Genomic DNA, 21,710 nt, shown 5'->3' with positions numbered 1-21,710 from the left:
AGGCATCCTCCTCCCGAGAGGATTTTGTACCAGTCAGAAAAATGCAGATTAGCATTTACAGTCTTTGTTCTCATGGGAACATTTGCTGGTACATGTGGTGTCACCATTCTTCTGTTCAGTCTTGGAACATTCCAGGCCAAACAGTATTAGACAGAAGTTGTTTTTAGCTCTGGCCATAGCTGTCACAGACTGAACCTGAAGGATGTTGAACATCAGCAGTTCCTGATGATCCCAACCTCCATTGGACTACAAAGAAAGCTCTGTCCTTCTTTACAGAGTCAAACTCGCCCAAAAAAAAAAAAAAGAAAAGTGGTCTGTGCAGTAGTTGGAGCTGAAGCAGTCAGCAGCTCAAGAGGTTTAGAATATCAAGTTTTTATGTAAGAGGAAATGAAGAGAGAAAATAGCTTTAACAATATTTATTGTCCTCAGTTTCCAAGACTTCTGTTGATCTTTTTTATTTCAATATCCACATGGAAGCGTTGAGTTTTGAGCATGTATCATTTTTCAACCAGATTGTTTTAATTAAATTTCAAAGTTGAAAGGCAACTTCATTCTCATATATTTCCCTTCAGCATACGTGATTCTCACAGATGTTTAAATGGATTTAAGAGGAAAATACATTGTGATTCCTCCAATACATTTTAATTGGACTAATTCTTCAATTTTTTATGAAGGAAACCAGTTAAATTAGTGAAAATGCAATGTCACATCTTTGGGGACCAAGGTCTGGAATCTCTCCAATAGCAAGAACAGTATTTAATTACCTTAACCTGTGACTAAATGGGTGATTGCAGTACTCTGCATGGGAGTTAATTAATGTGCATACCCTGCATAAATCATATTCATTATGCACTGTCATTATGTAATGATAGTCTACCTATTCTTGATATGTTAAGATTTTAAAGAGGGATATATATAATCTTCCCTCCATCTTCCTTTACATTTCATTAACAAAGCTAATGTAAAATTCTAATTGCAGTCAGATGAGAACATTCTTAATACTCCTCCACCAATTACTGCAGGAATAAAAAATCTAAGTTGAACTCCCAAACTCCATGAGCTTTACACAGTGATTTAAACAATGAGGTAAAACACTGTACCTCGATTGTTACAGACAGGAAAATATGAAGTCAAAGATCAGCTAATTACACGAGAAGTCTTTGAGGTTAAATTTCCTCTGCACATACAGGATCTTAAAGATGATGTACATTTTGGAAGATCAGGCAAGTAATTTGTGACTGTGCTGCATTACATCTGTATATTTCATCAGTATTCTGTTGGGTCTAGTTATAAAATTACAACTGCTATAAAATTGGCACTGAAGGTGTAAAAGAACTCATTGTGATGTAACGTCAGGTGAACAAAACCACTGCAGACTGGTAGTGGCATGTACTGAATAGGAGCAGAACACTTGGAGCTGTCATTTTCTTCCGTGATGATCAGAACTTTACCTTTTTGCTCCCTTTGAACCCTGAATCCATAAGCTCAGGCCGCTGCTGAAAATCCATAACTGAGTTTGGAGTGTGCAGTGAGAACAACCTGAGCGCTGCAGGAGAATCACTCCCATGCTGGAGCTGCTCATCTGGAAGGACACAAGGTCCGTCACTTTCTTGTGCATCTCTCAAGTGTCTACATGCTGATACTGCCAGCAGACAGGAATTTTCTAAGAACTAGTTGTGCATTCTAAACCTTTCCTTCTTTTCTCCCTTTCCACATCCTCCTCCAAGTATGCTGTTCGGCAATTTGCTTACATTAAGAAAGGAATCCTTACTTCTATCATTTTTTTATCTTTTTTACACTTCGTTGTTTTAAGTATAGAGGTATCCAGACTCAGATTAGATATTTTAACTATCTTATGAAATAGAAACCCAGTTAAATGGTGGTCAGGCATTGGGATAGGTCTTCCAGGGAGGTGGTGGAGTCAGCATCCCTGGAGGTGTTCAAGAGACATTTGGATCTGGCACTGGGCGATGGGGTTTACTGGTTTCTAGCGGTTACGGTGGCGGTGCTGGGCTGACGGTCGGACTGCATGACCTCAGAGGTCCCTTGCAGCCTCCACGGCTCCATGACTCCACGGCTCCACCATTCCACCCCTCAGGACCCCACAGCCGCCGCCGCCATGGCCACACCCCCACCTCCCCTGCAGCCCACGTGACCCCACCCGGCGCGCGGCCGCCCCGCCGCGAGACTCTATGGCAGAGGGCGCGCGCGGGCCCGGGAGCTCTCGCGAGAGCCGCGATGGAGGCGGCGGGAGGAGGTGCCGGAGGAGGAGGAGGAGGAGGAGGTGTCATGGCGGCGGCGGGCGCGGGCTCCGCGGGGTCCGCGGCGCGGGGCGGCGGCGGCTCCTCGGCCGCGTCGCGCTGGTTCTTCAGCCGCGAGCAGCTGGAGAACACGCCCTCTCGGCGCTGCGGCGTGGAGGCCGACAAGGAGCTCTCGTACCGGCAGCAGGCGGCCAACCTCATCCAAGGACATGGGCCAGCGCCTCAACGTGTATCCGAGAGGGGCCGGCGGGGCCGGGCGGGACGGGCATGAGGGCGGCGGGGGCCGCGTGTGGAGGGGCGGCGGGAGATCCTTTCCCCTGTGTGGGAACGCTCCCCGGGACCCTTCCCGCTCCTCCGCAGCCACGGCCGGCGCTCCCGCGGGATGGAGCCGTGGCCTGGAGGCACAGAATGGGAGGAGGAGCCTGGCGAAGCCCCCGCGCCGCGCTCTTTGTCGGCGGGGGAGGGACTCGGGTTCCCACCTGCCCTTTCAGCCGCGTTTGTGTCCGTAGCTGCGGCTTGGGGCACTTCTAAAGTAAATCCCAGTTGCCCGCAGACCCGTTTTTCCCGAAACGGGCAACTCCTCTTTAGTCATTCTTTAATGTGATTTTTTTACAGGGGAAAAAAAAATAGGTCAGAGCAAGGCCAAACCCTCAAATCCCCTACTGAAATAGTTGAATTGGAACAAAACAAAAGCACTTGAGAGAACGTTACACTGTATGTCGCCCATTGAGGAGTTTTCATTCCGTGGGTGACTGTGGGGAGCCTGGCGTAGGAATCTCCACATGGTCTGCGAAACAGATGGGAACGATACGTGTTAATATCAGTTAAGGATGTGTTAATATCAGCTAAATTCTGAAGTGTCACGTCCCTAATCCATTTTCGGCTGAAGACGGGATGTGTAGAGCAGTGATTGATGTGGAAAGCGCATTGCTTTCAGTTCTTGTAGGCAATTTTCTTAATATGTAGTGTTTCCTTCATTTAATCTTCCAGATCTCAGCTTACGATAAATACTGCAATTGTTTACATGCACAGGTTTTATATGCATCATTCCTTCACAAAATTTAATCGAAATGTAAGTATGATTTTATGTGTGGTAATAATATGCCCATAATTTTGTCAGTTCTGGCTGAGAAGTGTTACATGCAGCAATGTGAAGTGCGATTTGTTTTTAGGAATTCTAGCTTCTTATCAGTGGTTTAGAAGCTTTAATGATACTTGTTTTCAACTTTGGATTACTTTAACTAGAGGCAATTAGATTTTGTCTTCTGCCATCGAAATAAATAAATAGGCACCATGAGCAAGCACATCTCAGATGTGTGAGGAATACATTTAGATGTTTCAAATGTGGCTGGTGCTTATGTGCTGTAGTTTGAAAGGCTAATGTGTAGGAACACACATTTTTCTTGGTGAAGTCAGTGGAAGTTCTGGCATGGTGTGTCTGACAGTGATAGTGTGGTTATGTGTGTATCCATATGGATTATGTAGCTGTTCCTGAAGCAGTGTAAATTCTTTTAGCTACTCTAGTCTTAAGTGGTGTGATAAGTCATATGAGACAAGAAAAATTTTTCCATCTGATGAGGTAAATCTTGTTTTACCTAATAACCTGATCATGCTGACTCTGAACACGGAATGTGTTGTTAAGAACAGAAATTTTCAGTAAAAATGCTAGCTGTTATTGAGGAATATTGGAACAGGTATGGAGCTGGAGATAACAACATGGAAATGTCAGTTTGTTTGTTTTTTATGTCCACTACTGGATGCAATAGGTGGGAAAATAATAACATAATAGTCTAGGTATTCTGGGGTTTGCTTGTTTGTTTTAAGCAAGAGCAGTTAATAGTGATGGTGGTTTGTCACTAAATGTTAAGGATGAGTTTTCTTAGATCTTTTAATGACAAACAGATTGAGACTGTGACAGATGTTAAGTCTAGGCCAGAGTAGACCTTGATCTACCAAGGGGTAGAATCTTGCAAACCTTGCACTGCATTTGGGGGAGGTGTACGGTGGGGTATAGGGAGAGCCAACTCTTCTTTCTGTCACGAGTTTATTATTGTTGGGTAAGCAAATGGGCATCTTATTTGGTGCCTATTTGGCTGGAAATACGTACTTGTTTGTAGGTATATTTCAGAAGTGTATTTTATTATTTTTTGTGCAAAACCTGAGATAAACTCAAACTTCCAGCAGCTTGTTACCAAAACTGCAGTGTTCATCCATACAAGTTCCTCTTTCTCCCCTCCTGCTGCTATTCTGCCCATGTAGCAGTAATCTGTAGCTGGTGGAAGAGGAGCTGGTGAAGCATCCAAAGTGTTCTGGGACTGTGGATGGGTTGTGGGCTTGATAAACTAGAGCTGCTTGGAATGGAGAGATGGCTCAGTGTAGAGCTGCTGTATTTATATATAGACCCACATACCTGTTATATCACCTGCTGGAGTACTGCTTGTACTGTCAGCTGTAATCTAGGCTAGATTTAGGCAGCTCAGGATTTAGGGTTTTCACTGGATACTGGCAAATGACAGTCACTTGGAACTGGCAGCACAGTAGTGTTTGAATGTATATTGCTCTTTATATGAAAACTATGGCTTAAGTTATGAATCTTAAAATTCACAAGTTAGCTATGTAAGGGCAGAATGCCATGGACACTGCAGCTATTACAGGGGAGGGGAGTGTACTGTTTAATTAATTCTCAGGTAATAGTGTTCAAAGTTAAAGGCAAGTCCACTGCAGGTTGTACCTCAGTAATACTGATTTTTGCTGAATTCCTTAACGAGTGTAAGGCCAGAGATTGGCTTTGTGTGTGGGCTCACGGGCAAGAGCATTTTCTTATTACAGTTCTGTAGAGTAAAGAGGATCTCAGTGAATGGACTTTTAAAATACTCCCAAACCATCCATTAGGTTCTCTGTAGAGAAAGCAAAAGCAGTGAACTCTAGTAAATACTTAATATCAAATCTCCAGAGTACTTGGCAAGCTAAAAAATGTAGCAGTATTCATCACTGCCAGAAGAAAGTAACCCTTAGAAATGAATAGTAAAGGCAGTCTTAAAGCTAAGACCTAGATAAGCTGTCCTACAGCATATGCTATATCTCTAATATCTCTAATATCTCTAATATTTCTTTGTTGTGTGCACGTGGTGCTGTTTATCCATGGCAGGAAGGAATCTGAAGGCTGGGGCTAGAAAATTAGATGGCCATTAATCAGAATGCCTTACAATCTTCAGCTGAAAAAATGTGGCCTGTGTTGTCTTGTTTTATTGGTAGATTAATGTTTTTAGTGTGGTAATAAGCACTTGCACATTTATGATCATGTATAACTGCCAGGTTATACAAATATACATGTATGTCATGTATGTCACATGCACTTAATTGTTAATAAACAGGGCTTCTAGTGGAAGCTCAGTTGCTGAATAGATGTTGCCTTAATTTTTTTTTTCTTAAGTAAAAGTTGCTGCTAAACAGTTTTATAGGCTTTCAGGAGTTTGAGTTATCTGTGAGTAGGGAACAGAATTCCCAACAGTATCTTCAACCTGTAGAGCCACGGGGGTGGCATGTACCAGTTCATGTAGTCTTGGTTCGTTGGGAACGTATTACACGTACTACCCAAGTGGCCAAATACCTCTTTTTTGGTGAAGTTACTGTGAGCTAGCAAGTCACTCATGAGTTGCTCTGGATTACCTGCAGAGTACATACATTTAGGTACAAAGAAGAAAGTATTGAGGTTTTGATGTTGCAGTCAAGGCAGGTTAAGTCCTTGCAAGGTTGCAGTGCCCCAGTGAGGATGGAAACTTGCTTCACCGATTCTGGGAAGCAGAGTTGGATGCCCTGACTGCTAATTTCCCTGGCTGTGCAAATGACTGGAGCTACTGTGGATCTCCTCAGTACAAATTATTCTTTCTACGTTGCTGACCAGGGCATGGGAACTTTGGGTTGCTGAGTATAAAATTAGTCTGTCCTAATATTGGGATGGGGAGGGAGTTGCTGGCTTTTTATAGGCAGTACTAGCCTCACTATTACACTTTAAAATATCTTCCAAATTAAAATTCTTCTGCAAATACTGTTTCTATAGTACTTGGTGTGTTACATTGTTACATAGCAAATAGTTCTTTAAGGTGCTTACTCTTCAGTACACTCTGATTCGAAGAACAGAAAGGGGGAAAAATTCTTCATATGCTGGCAATGAGAGGTAAGGCATCCAAATGGTAGCTGTAGTTTTTAAATATAATCCGTAGAAACGCCATGTGGAATACCAAACAACCAGTTGAAAATAGACATGATGATATCAAGGGGTTTTTGTGACATGCAGTGGAACTTAGTGAAGAGCCTAAAGAACCTGCATGAGGAATTTTTTTCCTTCTAGTGCAAGGTAGGTGAGTTGTGTGGAGGGTATTTTGTTTTCAGTCCTTCTGCATTCCCTTCCTTATGCCTTGTCCAAACCACAGTATTAAACAGTTGACTTTGCAGTTTTGCAAAGTTCTTAAAACTTTCATAATACGCTTCAAGCTCTAGTGAGGCTGTTTTGGGTACTTCAGTTCTGGTTTTAATATTGCAATTTAACATATTTGCTGCTTTTATGCAATGTGAGCTCCTGGTTATAATAAAAAAAATTCCTCATAGCTCTTTGTGTTCAAACTTGAAAACCCTCTCATAGACTGGAAGCACTTAATGTCTTAGCCTAAACTGTATCAAATCTAAAAACATACTAATATTGGCATTAGAAGAGAGGGAGATCTCAGAAAACTACGTGCATGCTGCCTGTGTGTTCTGAGATTTTTCTGAATGCCTTTGTCTTTACACTGTCTTGCACTTTTTAAGTGAAAAAGGACTTGTACCACATTTCCCAGTGAAACTTGCTGTGTAATGCTTTTGGATTGTGTTAACAAGGCTCTTATGTTTTGGGGGGTTTTTTTGTATTTCCATAGGACTTGGTTTCTGAGCTTCTCAGCTAGTAATAAAGTGGGGTTTAATGTCATGTATCACAGGTGTTCTGAAGATTTCTCAAAGTCTTTAAGACTATTTTGGATGCATAGTATATAATTGCTCTAAATTATTTTGGTTGATATCAAATTAAGATATTTATATATAGGAAGCTTATTGCTTTGTCACGTATGTTTCTTTAATTTTGCTTTTTTGTTCTACTTTGCTTGGGTTTTTTGCCATTTTTGGTAATTGGAAATGAATGAAAGCATTTGAGTAACTTTGCCAGTTATACACTTAGCAGGGTATGTTCACTGAAGACTACATGTGTGCCAAGTCTGGAATTTTACTAGGATGTCTATTTTTCTGAATCAATACCAAGGGAGCTAAAAATACTGGCCTTCTCTAAACTGGGAGGGAGAACCCTTGTCCTAGATGGAAAGACCTGAAGTTCTTTGGCCAGAAGCCAGCACTTCTTTTTGAAGGAAATAGTTAATTGGGCTGTACACAGATTTCTGATGAACCAGAGTTAAATGACAGTTAATCAGCTTGACTTAGTCAGCTTCCAGAACTGTGTTTCGTGTAAGGTGTTGGAGGTCAGGAGTTGTGTGGAGACTTCTTGACCAGGTCTGATCTGTTTCAGTAAATGAGAAGATATCCTGAAGTCAGCCTGATGGTGCTTTTTTGGAAAGAAGTAGAACTTTGGTGCAGTCAGACAGAGAGTAACAGTGAGTGAGAATTTGCTGATGATTTAATTGTGTGGTCATTGGTGACTTGGTTCAAAGAAAGCCTCTGTGGAATGGAAATGTTTTCAGCCATAGCAGTTGTTGGAAATTGAGTTCTGTAAAATACCTTTATATGATGTGTGTGTTGGGTTATACATGTGTGTGCTGCCTGACACCTTCGGCGTTTTCTGCCACTTCAGAGCTGTTGATACTCTCACTTTCTGAACTCCAGGAAGTCTTTCCATTACATTTACTGTTTAAAAGTTTTATCTCCCAGTATGAGACATTTCAAGTCGTATGTCCCTGGCAAAGGAAATTCCTTCCAGAATTTCCAGTTGTTACATCAAGCTGTGGGTATAGGAACTTCTACAGAATCATCAGAAGTATTAAATGACGTGCTAATATGGCCTTGTTCAGCAACACTTCACTTTGGGTTTTTATTTCATTTGTTCATCAGGCTTAGGTTACAAGATTCTTAAAAAGAAAATGGGATTTTGTCTCCCTTGTAAAAGAATTTGCTCCCTGTGACTTGTTTTGGGTAGTTGGTTTTTTAGATTGAGGTTTTTGCTAGATTTCTCATGGCACACTTCTACTCATCAAAGGGTATTGCCTTCCCAGGGTGTCAGTTTTCAAGTCTGCCAACTTTAAAGTTTTACTTAAGATCCAAATAGACATTTTGAAGTGATTTAAGGATGCAAAAAGTACTCCTTCAGTACATTTGAAATTTAATCCCTTAAATGTTTAATTCTTATTAGTTTGTTGCAGTTTTGCATATATTGCAAATTTTTATACCAAGTGTTTTATTTTTGCCTAAGAAAGGGCTGCTAACTGACAAAAAAAAAGCAAACCTGACTTTAGGGGGCTATGCCTCCTGTTTAGTCTAGTTCTGTTTGGGCATTGAAAGGGAAATCTAATACTTGCACTATTTGCACCATGCATTAATTAAGTACTCAGCAAGCAGCTATTTCAGTCTCTGAGTAAATACTTTATGCTGGCTTAATTTTAACCATTTTAATCAGATTATGTCTAGATGATTTCTAGTGCCATTTTAATTCCTGGTTAACATGGGCAGCTTTTGCATGCAAAGAGGACCTAATTCATCAGTGATTTGTTGTTTGCTGTGTTCTGTCTGCACACATCAGTCATTCTAGCTGACAAAAGGCAACAAAATTCTAACTCTTAGGTGATACCGAACTGCCACCTTATGACACATAGAGCTTTATATAAATTTTCATCTTTAAATGTAATATGTAGTCTTTACTAACATTTGGTATAAATGGTGTTTTACAAATCCTTATGCTTTGTTCTCCAGATACTGCTGGGCTTATAGTAAAGTTTCAAAGAATATATATATATATATAAAGTTTCTTTTACTTATAGAGCCTATGTTTATATAAGAAGCTGATTTTATTAAAGTTCTCTGCGAAGTTTCTCACTCTTTGGGAGAATCAACTGCTAGCAGAACTTGTGATCAGCTGTTTTACTGAAAAGATGGTGTAGTGACTCGCTCTGTGCAAGAAATTGGATGAACCTTCTCACAAAGTATATTTAACTTGAAACAGCCTGTTCTACTGTGACTAAGTCTTCTGGGCCAAAATATTTTTTTTTATGTTGAACTAGAATTAGTTTGACCTCAGACATTTTGCTCACAAATGTAATTTAACATTATGCTGCTCTTTCCCTGTGCTGCTGAGAGGATTGCATCAGTTAGAAAATAAAACATGACTAGTTACATTTTTGTTGCTTCGCATGACTTAAAAACTGAAAAAAAAGCCACAAATCCAACTTTTTAAACCTTTTCTGTGCTAGTTTAGACTCCATAAAAATTTGAGTCCTGCTTGTAAAAAGTTTAAAAGTACACATGTTTTTCTTCTTCAGATAATGTCTCCCACGGCATTGTTTTTGGCTGCAAAAGTGGAAGAACAGCCACGGAAACTTGAACATGTTATTAAAGTAGCAAATGCCTGTCTTCATCCTCAAGAGCCACAACTGGATACAAAGAGTGATGTAGGTGGAAGTTATGGTTTCAAAGATACATGGCTTGAAAGATGACATTTCATCTAATGATTTGTTACATTGTCTTACTGGGTTATTGCTGTCAGCAGCCTAGAAAAAAGCCTTTGTTTTTACACCATTTAAATCTTTCTGTTACTTAATGTAATTTCTTAGACTCACTTATTTGTTATGAAACTTGAAGAGATTGCTCCATCTTGAAATTCTTATAGCACCCACCTGACTTCCCAAAAATGCTTTGCTGCAATAGATTGTGTGAGATCCAGACTAAGTTAATCTTCCTGTGAATGACAGGCAGGTGTAACTGAATTTTGTAGCAATGCTTGTATTGGAGGAAGATAGTAACCCCACTGTGAAGTGTTAAGAATTGTCAGTGCTCACTGGCTTGGGTACTGGTCTTGTGTTGCCAGTGCTGGTATCAAAGAGGCAGTGTGTGAATAAAGTTCTGAGGCAATTGATTGCTGTGTCTTCACCTGTCTGCTTGTTTGTTTCAGGCATACCTTCAACAAGCCCAAGAGCTGGTTATACTTGAAACAATAATGCTTCAGACTTTAGGTATGTATTTCTAAATACCTCCTGTGCAGCCAACTTGACATGAAGAGGTAGTGGGACCCAAGTAACTGGATTTTTGATGTGCTATTGGTACACTAGAATTTAACTGTTTCCATGTATAACTTCTGACCTGTGAACTTAGTTTCGTGTTAGCAGTTCTGCTGTGTTCACTGTGGAGAAAAAAGCTGTGTCTGTACTTGTGAAAGAGATGTTTCTGACAGTTTGAGTTCGAAATGTGTAGGCTTCCAAATTGATTTTGCTCTGAGTAGTAATTACATTGACATTTCTTCCATAAGGTAACATGGTGTAGTAGGCTGGCTCTGTGTGTCGTGAAGCAGTTGGAAAGAGCTTTGTACCAAATGCCTTTCTGTAGAAAAGCATTACATAATTGAGCAGGTGTGAGTCTGAACAACACAAGTTGTATGTAACCATTTAATGGATTCAGATGATTCCAAAATTTGAAGTGGAATGTTCTGTCAAGAAACTCTTCTGGCTTTAAAATACTGTGGAGACAATTACAGCCAGCAGGCCTGAGAACAGTGACTTGCTCAGATATTCTTAAATACCACTTGGGGTATATTGTTAAAAAAAATAGCTCACAGTAGTGACCTAATTCTTAAAACAATGTCATAAGCCAAGAAAGGTTTCTTAAGTCACTGATCTACAAATTGACTTAATTTGTATTTTCATACATGCAGCATGTTTAAGTGCTAGAAATCAATTAGTAGAAGTACACATGCACACACACATTTCAGTGTGTTTGCAGTACAGTTTTTACTGACTTATTAACTCGCTAGAAATTGTTCAGATATATTCAGCTTTTAAAAATAAGTAATTTCCCAGGTTATGTGTGTACAGGATTTGAGATTACTGGAGGAATATTTTAATAATGGATCACAGAGTGGGTTTACCATCTGCCATTCAGAAGTACGGAAAGGTAAAGAACAAAAGGCAGTTAAATAGTGTTACTTATTCTGCGGTGCAAAGGTTTAGCAAGTATTTTAGGTCTGTGGGGAAACATAAGGGGTTTGCTTTTTATTTTACAGATGCAAATGTGTAATTCTGAAATGTATTTGTAACTCTTCAGGTTTTGAGATTACCATTGAACATCCACACACAGATGTTGTGAAATGTACACAATTAGTGAGAGGTCAGTGACTTTTAACCACTTCTGTAAGTCCTTTTTTACCTTTCTAGTAAAATTTTAAAGTAATGTTCTTTGTCTAATATGATCTTTACCAACGATGTTATCTAAGGAGTGTGTTTAAAATTAATTATTAAAACCTTGATCTTAACCTTTAGAGATTCATAAAGAGTCCAGTCCTCTGTCCTTCATAATTTTTTTGTTTTCTTGTTAGCTTTAATTTAATAATACCTGTTCCATGTGTTCTGGAATGGCAGAAGCAGTCAGCAGTTGCAAGCTGATTGGCCAGATACACTGTATCATTCTGAGTTGCTGATTTTCACTCTGAAGTAGTTTTGCCGATTTATGGCTAATGCCAGCTTTTTGTCTTAGCCAATCTTTTCAGGTAATGGACTGAGGGATAAAGAGAGTGCATAGCACGTCTGCTGTCACATGCAAATAGGTGTGACTAATTGTTTTTCTGGAGCAGTGTGTGCTTACTTGTTTTGGATGGTAGTACAAAAGCCCAAACCTTTAGTTAAATATACCCTGTAACTTGTATGCAGCTCATTAATGTGACTGGCTAGAAACCTGATTTGTTCTTTATATTTTTGTGGCATTTTGGCATGTCTTTAATTCTTAAACTGGTTTCTTTTGGAGCTTTAAAAAGAGATTAAAACACCCTCTTATAAGATGTAGGATGAAAAACATTAGGAATCAGTTGTAAAAGCATCTAAAATAAGCTTTTCACTTTGTGTTTCTTAAGCAATAATTGTTTTGAAATTATTAGACCATGGTTGTTAGTCTTTAGTCATTAGCTGGTTTTGCAGTGAAAAATGCAAAGTTAAGTGCTTCAAAGTTTTTGGTGGTTTTTCTTTTCTCTCTATAAAATATATGAAAGTTAGGTACAGCCTAATCCTGTTAACTAGATTTGTTTTGTAGTAATGCTGGAATTAATGGTGTTCTTTCAAGGAAGAGTGTCTCTTATTTGCTGTAGCTTACTGGTGTAGTGTCTTCAGACACTGAGTGGGACTGGTGCTGTAAATTATTTGCATATAAAGTAGTTTTATTGCTATTCTTGCTGTAAGGTAATGATTCTCTGCTTTCTGCCCAGATTTGGTTGTGACTTGGTGCATGAGTCCAGTTGCACCTGAAGTCTCAGGAGTCTGCACCAGCAGCTCTGTAGGGCTTTGCTTTGGGTTTTCTTAGCTGTTGCTCACTGTGAATGTGAGCACGTTTTACTATCTTGGGGAGCCCCTGTACTTCTGCTTGGTGTTTGGGGCTGTGGGGAGGAGTGGGGGCAATGTTGTTTTGCCTCAGGATTTCCACATCAATGTGTTTCACTCAAGCCTATAGGCACACTGCTACACAAACTGGATTTCCTTTAGTCAAGGGTAGATACCAGTCTAAGGCAGTTCAGCTTTTCCCTTTGTGTTTTGTGTGCTAATTTTTTGTACTGACAAAATTCATACTTTGAAGATACTGTGAATTTTTAAATTTGACATTTTAAAACTAGTATTTAATGTCATCAGACTTGAAAAAATACTTAGAAGTCTAAAGTGATATCAAGTCTTGAAATCTGAAGACTTCAGCGAGGGCTGAAAATCCATGTAGCTCAAGGACTGGTGCAAAGTGCATGTAATGTCTCTGATGTTTGAAAACCTGCTCACTCAAGGAGGTGTGCTCCTTAGTGTGTGTGCATGCAAGTGGAATCCTTGGGAGACGTGTCCCTAGGAATGGTGTAGACTGTGAACACATGATTTGAGTATCTTATATTAAAATAAGAAAAAGGAAACTAATTAACTAATTCATTTAAAACATCAGGCATGACACCTGAAGTCATGCGTGCAAGTCAAGCAAGGACAGAATAATTGCCATGGAACATTGGTTTTATGTATTGAGAGGACAAAGATACGGGCCTGTGGGCACAGTGATGATCTTCAAAGACACAGTGGTGGGAGTTTAGTTCTCTATCCCTGAACATTTATTTATTTATTGGACAGTGTGGGTTTTCAGTGTCAGTAGATGCAACACTCAGATATCTGAGTCCTGAAGCTTTCAAAATATACCTAAGATTTCTCAGTGTTAAACCTTTAGTGCTAAAGGGATTGACTGAGAAGTTAAAGAAATCCAAGGTTACTTCATCCAGTTCTTGTAACGTCATCTTGGACAAAAAGCACCATTTCAGAAGGCAGAGATACCTTTCTTGATTAGGATGATTAACTTAACCAAGACTGGTAGGATTAAAACCTCCAGCTGTGTGTTTGGGGAGAAGAGGAAGGCAGGAATGTAATGTCTGACTGTATCAAAAAAGAGGCAGCAAAGTTAGCTGAGGTCTGTGAGTGTACTTCAGAATTTGGCTTAGGGTTTGTGCACTGCATTGTCATATGGTGAGAAAGGGCCCTTTTGCTGGCTAAACTGCAGTGCCTCAGAGGATGGCTGATTTTCTCCATCACTTTGCTGTCCTGCATCCAGGGTAATGTGTTTTATGCAGTCACTGTTACCTGTTAATAAGCTGTAAGCTATCTGCTTTAAAAACAAAATGAAAAAAATAAAAATAAAACCCAGGTTGTGTTGATGATGCTCAAAAAATTCAGCCAAGTCATTTGTCAGAAGACTGTCTAGTCTGGCAGTGGCACAGCAGAATCAATTGCTGGAAGCTGAAGATGAACTAGTAAGTGGGAATTGGTGCAAATAAATATAATTGCTTCAACATACAACTAAAGAAAAAATGAATTCGTCTCTAAGATTGAAAGCCTTTTTGAAGGTATTATTAGACAACACAGATCCTTGCAGAGAAGGGGTGACTGGATGGATACATAATGACTCATGATGTTCAGGCATACAATATCTAGTTATTCCTTCTGGTGTTCAGAGGCTTATGGGTTAATGAAATTGTTCCATCTTTGCAGTTTGGTCAGTATAGCAGACAAGGAAAATGGTGTGGGCTTAGTATTTTTTCTGCACCATTCTTCCTCAGTGTCAAGAGACTGAGAAGAGGAGACAGGACCATCATTCCTTAGGATCCCACAGGTCCAAGGAATCTGAAGGCAGTGGATATGTGAGGGCCTGTCAGCAAGCTTCAGTGCCCATTCCAAGAATGCTCCAGGAGTGAAGAGAAGAAAGGAAAAAAAGAAAAGGGGGGAAAAAACCCCACCAAAATACCAAAAACTGTTCTGATGTCACACTACCTTGCTGCCCTCAACACTATTTGAATGATCAGCAGTGAAACTGCCCTGGTGCCAAGACCATGGCATGATCCTCTTACGCTCTGGTGCAAAATTGGTCTGTTCTCAGCCTGCTTCTGGTGAAACTTGGAATCTGTATCCTCATCTCCATCTTGGGAAGGCATCAACCACTCCTTTCTCTGTACTGGAACACAACCTTTTGGAACGGGAGATGGGATCTCAAGGATTTCTAGGATTGTTCTCGCTACTCTGCAGGTTATCAGGTATCTCGGACACCCATGATCCTTACTAATCTTTTGTGGAAATTGCACTGTCAAATCCTTCAAATATCCCATAGTATCTGTGTGCACAGGTGCCATTGCTTAAATCAGGCTGAGAAAGACAAAGTCAGCAGAAGAGGAGGTGAAAATGCATCAGCTTTTTCAGAGGGTGTTCTCATGAGGAAAATTTAAATCTTAGTGGTGTGGAAAGATGTGAAACACCAGCTGCACTCCAGCACTGCTACAGGTGGCCTTCCCATTCTGAACTTTGACCTCAGGCTTTTCTGGGCCTGTTCCCAAGCTTTAAACACTTTCAAGAAAGTAAAGCCACCAGGACTGCTCAGACCTGAATGCCTACACCATGGCCTCCTCCAGCCCTTTCCAGATACAACAGGCACCCACCAGCATCCCTCTGTTCAGAGCCTGGGGCTTTTTGCTTTTGCCGGAAGGACTTCAGCAAGCTTCTCTCTTCTGATGCTGACTGGCTTATCTGCAGTCTCCTCTTTCTGGGGAATGCTCACACGTTGTCAGGGTCCAGGCATAGCCAGTACCAGCTCCTAATGGGACTTGGCAGTCACATTTTCATGAGCATCCCAAGATCCAAGATAAGCTGTGTTGAAGAAAAGACTCAGGTATCTTGGAATTGCAAGTGGTTGAATTGTGTGGCTATGCCCAATAAAAAGCATTTTGGCTTCCAGCTGGCACTTTCTTGCAGACAGCCTTTTGGAAGGTGTGTCAGACAGCAAGTCCTGTTTCAAAATATTGATTGCTATTTCACTAATCCCTGTCTTATGGCTGCTTCTGCAGCAGTGAGACAGGATGGATGTTTTAAATCTCTCCTGAATGCTAAAATCTTAAACTGGTCATTCATGGCTGGTGTCGTAGCCATTGGTCCTGCAGCTTGTGAGTTATAAGAGCAGCTCTGCTGGCTTGTTTTAGTCTCTGCTTCAAGATGATTTATATTTGGAGATGCACTTTCCACTACTATAATGGAAATAAAGCACCAAAATACAGGAACCAAAATTCATTAGATTTGATTTCACTGATGGATTCTGCTAAACCAAAGCTGCCCTACATAGAAGAGTTTGGGACGGATATTTTCAGTTGTGCCTTGTGTTATCAAAGGCTTTAGTTGTGAGCTGACATTTCTTGCTGGTTTTGGCAATGATTATTATTTAGCTGTAAATAAGTTGAAACAGAATCATACTACTTGTAGTATAGGTAAGGTATTTAACACAGTAATTTTTGATTGAGGCTAAAGTGTGTGTTTCAAGATGTGATTCTTTTCTTCCAGGTATGTGTTTTGATTTACTCAACTTTCAAGCTGATGTTAAATAGAAGTTTTCTGGCATCTGCTTTTCTTCCTTGTTCAAAAGGGACATTTCAGTGAGAGTAGAGATGCTTCTTGGTCTCGCTCCCTTAATTCAAACATGTAACTTTACAGAGTATATAAATCATTGAAGATCCTTTAGGCATTGCTTTGATGAAAAATGAAGAGCAAGACATCAATTTCAGTCTTACTCAACCATTGTGTGTTATTTGTTATGACAGTCTCATTTCACTTTTTTTTTTTTTTTAATTCCACCTTACATTTTTTTTAGATGGGAGGGAGAGGTTGAACTACATGGTTTTTTGGCATGCAATTACTATTACAGTGTGCAAACTAAATATTATAGTTTAATACATTGTCAGTTCACCTTCTGATTATTATGGATTAGTAGAATTCGTATTTAGGAACAGATCCTGGTACTTTGCTACTTCCACATTCTTCTCAGATTATGGCACTGCCTGGCTGTGTAGCAGAAAGATAAATCTGAATTTTATTCCTTGGCAATCATTAGAAGTTGAGTTAAATCACATTTTAATATGCTTTTTAAAAATTAAATTTTAAAAGCCACTGTAGTATTTCTCAAACTTTATAGAAATAGTATTATTAAAATAAAAGTTTAACAAGTATTCCCTTTGACGTAAAATTCAACACTACGCTTTCTGCAGGTAGCACTGATTTCAAGTGATAGTGTCAAAGTAAGAATTCAATGAAGGCTGCATTCAATCTGCGGTTAAACCCCTTGTGCCCAGCTATTCCATTAAATGCATGTTACAGTAAGTTCTCTTACCTGAGTGAGGAGAATTGGGGTGTCACTCCAGGGGGTCAGCATTCTGTGCCTGTAACAGCCTAAATCAGTTTTTCATTTCTGGCATGTTGCAGTCCTGTGGTTTGTTTTGGTATTTTTTTTCTGACTAACTCAAATGAATTTGTCTGTTTCCTATCGAAGCTTTGCCATAGGTTTAACAAATGTGGAACAAAATGTTATGACTACAGTGCTCTTAATTAGAAGGAGCAGAAAACTCTGAATTTTTTTCCCATGTAGCATGGGGGCTTGCTGTGTTACAGGGCTTTGGGAAAGAGATGTGGCTGTTTGCGGGGAGGTGGGAGGATGTCCTGCCATGCTCCTCACCAAGAGCAGGACGAGCGCTGTGCTGTGAATTGGCTGGGACTGACTGCCTGCTGCTCTCCCAGGTTAAGGCAGGGATCCCCTGCAGGTGAGGGTGGGGAAGCAGCGCTTCCCAGAGGAGAGTGCTCACCTGTGAGGTGTTGGAGGGATACATCAGCAGAGGGGAACTGTCCTGTGGGCTGTACAGGGGGAGGGAGGGGCACTGATGGGAGTGACAGGTCCAGCTCCAGTGCTGAGTGTAACAGCCTCTTCTGTGTCTCAGAAAAGATTATTTTTAAGGCTAGTTAGCTAAAGTCAGACCATTTCTTTAGAAATACCCAGAAGTGATTTTGGAAGGTAAAACTGCTTGAATTCTGGAATGAACCTGACAAGTCAGTGCAGCTCTTTAATCCCTCTGTTTTTCTTTTCTTACAGCAAGCAAGGATTTGGCACAGACATCCTATTTCATGGCTACCAACAGGTTGTTATCCTGAACCTCTTTGTTGCACTGTTGTAGCACACTATAGCTTCCTTTACTGCAGGGCCCCCTGATGTGTCTTACCCTTGTTGCAGCGGGGGACTGGGCCACCTCCAGTGGTGGTACCTCCCCGCCTGCAGTGCGGTGTATTGGACAAGGGCCTGACGGCACAAAGGGCTTAAATGCACAATGAGAAGTGTAGTGGTGCTTTCTGATGACTTTTTCTCGATTGTGAGTGCATAAGTCTAAAACTGGTAGCCTGAATAGCAGCTAAAGATTACAAAGAGATAAACTTAACCTAGAAATCCGAGCATCTTGGTAAGTACAAAACTATTTTTAGTTTACACTTGTAGTTAATGGCAGTTTTCTCTTAACTTTAAGTATATTGATCCAGTCTTAACTTATAAAATTCTAGTGGGCCTAAGATATTTTCAAATAGCTCATTTTTCTTTGTAGATAGACTAGTACTCACACAATGTTATTTCTTTTAGAGACAGCTCTTTAATCTTAATATATAGTTTTAAAACTTAAGTACTTAGATAAATTTATAGTTCTGGGATTTCAGATGGGTGTTTTATAGACACAGCCTGTAATAGAAAGAATTAAAGAGCAGACTTCAGTCTGGATTTTTTGATTACTTCAATTTGCCTCTTGCAAAACTACTTCACCTTTATTTAAGAGGATTACATTTTGTGTAGATACTGTTTTTAAACAGTATCTTCTGGTTATTAGAACTGTTCAAAATAAATAAATAAATCCTGGTGGTTCCTTGATGGGAAAGATTCTGTACTTAAACAGCTGTTAAGAGAAGTTATGCTAGAGCAGTGAAAGTGAACCAATGTGTTTGTGGTGCTGGAAGCTGAAGACAAGGTCACAAATGTCACAAATCCGGGCCTGGTGAAAGCAAAGCCCACAAGTAACTCACCTGGCTTCTGTGGAACTGCTGGGGATCTTGATTGTCTCATTCAGAGACTGCACAATCAGCTCTGTGCATTTTACTGCAGAATTTTAATTGACCATATTATACTGCCCTTTTTAGTACTTAAGTATAGTAGAATAACCGCTACATTTATTTACTGTTAATCAGGCTTTTGATAGCAAAACCAAATTAAACTTTTCTACCAGATAAATGCCCTACCCATTGTTTTCTTAGGGCAGTTAAGATATCTTATGAATTTATTCAACAAAATGTTTAACTGCTGTTGATTGAGAAGCTGTCTCATTCTGTATGTTAATGGTTGATTTGTTTGGGTTTTCTGTTTTACATGTTTGATTTCCTTTGGTTCCTCATTACGAAATTTGTGCAACAGCCTTCACCTTACCACATTCTGTCTTCAGTACAAGCCTACAGTGATAGCATGTGTGTGCATTCACTTGGCCTGCAAGTGGTCCAACTGGGAGATTCCAGTATCCACTGATGGAAAACACTGGTGGGAATATGTAGATCCCTCAGTTACTCTAGAACTACTAGATGGTAAGTCATATTCCTTTCTCATTTTGAAATTCAAGAGTTTATTCATGTAAGGATGGGAACATAGTATGTAGTGAGAGCTTTCAGCTGAAATTAAGTCTCACTGACTTCGTGTACTGTATCTTCAGTGAAAGAGAGGGATAGGAGTGGGGAGAACTTCAGAAGACAAACTTGGTTTTGAGACTTTAGTTTCATCCTCTTGGCTGGGGTGTCCACATACCTTTTGGAGGTGCACGATAGAATCCTTCTTTTAAATGCTTTTCAGAACCGAGAGAGAGATGGAAATCTGTCAGTGCAATTTCATGCAGCCTGATTGGTTCAGGTACCTCAGTGTTGTTTCAGTGACAGTGTTCATAAGGCTGTACTTAAAATTGCTGTGTTTATGAAGGCAGTTCTATGTTAACAGTTTGGTACAGCTTGTGGGATCTCAGACTGTGGTAAAATATTTTTTCTTGTCAAATGGCTTCTTTCCTGAAGAAAGCATACACCTAGAACACCAAATACCTAGAAGTTTACTGTCTTCTAAGATAGTACTTACTACAATGAAGTCTGAATTTAGGGCCCAGATGTGCTGCTGTAGTGGAGTTGGGAGCTCCTGTGGCTTTCAGATCTATGCGTTGGGCTTTGTTGGTCCTGGAGTGAAACATTTGTTTCAGATTAGTGGTGGTGATCTCCAGGCTTCAGATGGCCCAGCATTGACTCCCTGTACCTGCTGCTTTCCTCTGCTGAGCTGTTCTTAATGGCAATTTGGGGGTGTTTTTTGAAGTGAGAAATTTAGTAGATGTCATGGGAAGCACAGAACTAGTGTGAGCTTCAAAGTGCAGGCTCAAACGTCTCTGTCTTACTGGGCTTCTTTAAGCTGTAGCTGCAGTTCCAAACACCAGACTGCTTCCTTCCCCCCTGGCTGTGGGTTTGTGGCTTTGGTAAGCATGCATTGTTTGCATTTGTAGAATCCCACGAGGGAATGCTGTGAGCTTCTTGTGAGCATCAGTTAATTCTTCAAGCATTTATGGAGCTGGCGTGTTTAAGAGACTCGGGTAGACCAAAGGGCTGAGGTACTTTTGCACTTGGGAGCAGCTGAGGTTATGACTTGCTTGTGGAGTTCTGTAGAAGCCAGTTCTTCCACACCTGTAAAATGTGTACATTTGCATTCAAATTCTGACTGTACCCAGTTATTTTTAGCTTATGACTAGAATTGAGTCTCAGTGGAAAGTATTTTTATTTGCAGCTGATAAGCATGGGGACCTGCATTTTCCTGTGGGCATACTAATTGCAAGGATCTGTGTTTTATTAACGCAGCCAGCTACTCTGTCTGGAACACAAATTATTTAAAAGCTGCTGTTTGAAACAGAGTCCTTCCAAAGGTCTGATGCCTGTGGTTTGTACAGAGCTTGTACTTACTTGTTCCTGAAGTTTGATGGAATGACAGACTTAGTGACTTAGAAATTTATACTTTCAAGGAAGCTTAACTCCATACAGAAAATGTCCAGGCTGAATGGCAAGTATGTTATTTTAGGAACTGTTGTTTCTATAGTTTTTGGTCTAACAAATCAAGGTTATGCACGAGTAAAAACAAAATATTATAGTTAAACCTGTTTTTCAGAATGTGTGTAGTGGTCAGAAGTCTGTCCCAGTGAAACACTGTAGACTTTTTTGTTCAACACTTGCCTAACAATTTTTTTATTAAAATATTAAATCAGCTATTAAAAGCACAGACTGTAGTAACTACTGCAAAAGCTGTATGACCTTAGACTAAGTTTTATCTGTTTTTAACAGAATCACATGTAAAAATGGCTTGTCTTTTTCTTATGCAGAGCTAACTCACGAGTTTCTGCAAATACTGGAGAAAACACCTAGCAGGCTCAAGAGAATTAGAAATTGGCGGGTAAGAAATTTTCCTGTAACAGTGTCTAGCGAGAAGAGCTGCACTTCTAGGAGAATTATGAACCAGGGGGAAAAGTTTAGTTATGCTGTACTTGCTCTTTATTCCTGTGTCTGGGTTAGGAGGTGGTGAAACCTTGAGCCAGCTTTTCTCCTCACCTCTGAACTAAATTCAAATGGACCGTACAAGTATTCTAAGCTGTATTTTCTCACTTCTTTCTTTTTTGCTTAGGCTAATCAGGCAGCTAAGAAACCTAAAGGTGATGGACAGGTATCTGAGAACTCGCTTCTTGGTTCGTCTTTGGTCCAGAATTCCATTCTGGTGGATACAGTTACTGGTGTAGCTGCAAACACAAGTTTCCAAAAACCATCAACATCATTTCCTGCACCAGTACCTCTGACCTCAGGAAGTATT

At 40.2% G+C, this 21,710-nt stretch overlaps 2 protein-coding genes across 2 annotated transcripts in view; one reads left to right on the top strand and one right to left on the bottom strand.

The window, feature by feature from the left end:
- The first annotated feature begins 2,238 nt into the window (after positions 1 to 2,238).
- CCNT2 (cyclin T2) overlaps positions 2,239 to 21,710 on the top strand; it is a 26,187-nt gene continuing 6,715 nt past the window's right edge. The window contains 10 exon segments of the mRNA XM_039554918.1: positions 2,239 to 2,466; positions 2,468 to 2,490; positions 3,252 to 3,333; positions 9,773 to 9,901; positions 10,402 to 10,462; positions 11,547 to 11,609; positions 17,901 to 17,946; positions 19,254 to 19,417; positions 21,229 to 21,299; positions 21,528 to 21,710. The exon segment at positions 21,528 to 21,710 is cut by the window's right edge and continues 6,715 nt beyond it. Coding sequence (XP_039410852.1) covers positions 2,239 to 2,466; positions 2,468 to 2,490; positions 3,252 to 3,333; positions 9,773 to 9,901; positions 10,402 to 10,462; positions 11,547 to 11,609; positions 17,901 to 17,946; positions 19,254 to 19,417; positions 21,229 to 21,299; positions 21,528 to 21,710 — 1,050 coding nt within the window.
- MAP3K19 (mitogen-activated protein kinase kinase kinase 19) overlaps positions 16,569 to 21,710 on the bottom strand; it is a 25,435-nt gene continuing 20,293 nt past the window's right edge. Inside the window, 1 exon segment of the mRNA XM_039555059.1 lies at positions 16,569 to 20,542. The gene's annotated coding sequence lies outside the window, so the exon portion shown is untranslated.

The sequence above is a fragment of the Corvus cornix genome, chromosome 7, assembly GCF_000738735.6.
Source record: "Corvus cornix cornix isolate S_Up_H32 chromosome 7, ASM73873v5, whole genome shotgun sequence".
NCBI classification, from domain to species: domain Eukaryota; kingdom Metazoa; phylum Chordata; class Aves; order Passeriformes; family Corvidae; genus Corvus; species Corvus cornix.
Note: the sequence above shows the minus strand (reverse complement) of the source record. Positions and strands in the feature narration are given on the sequence as shown.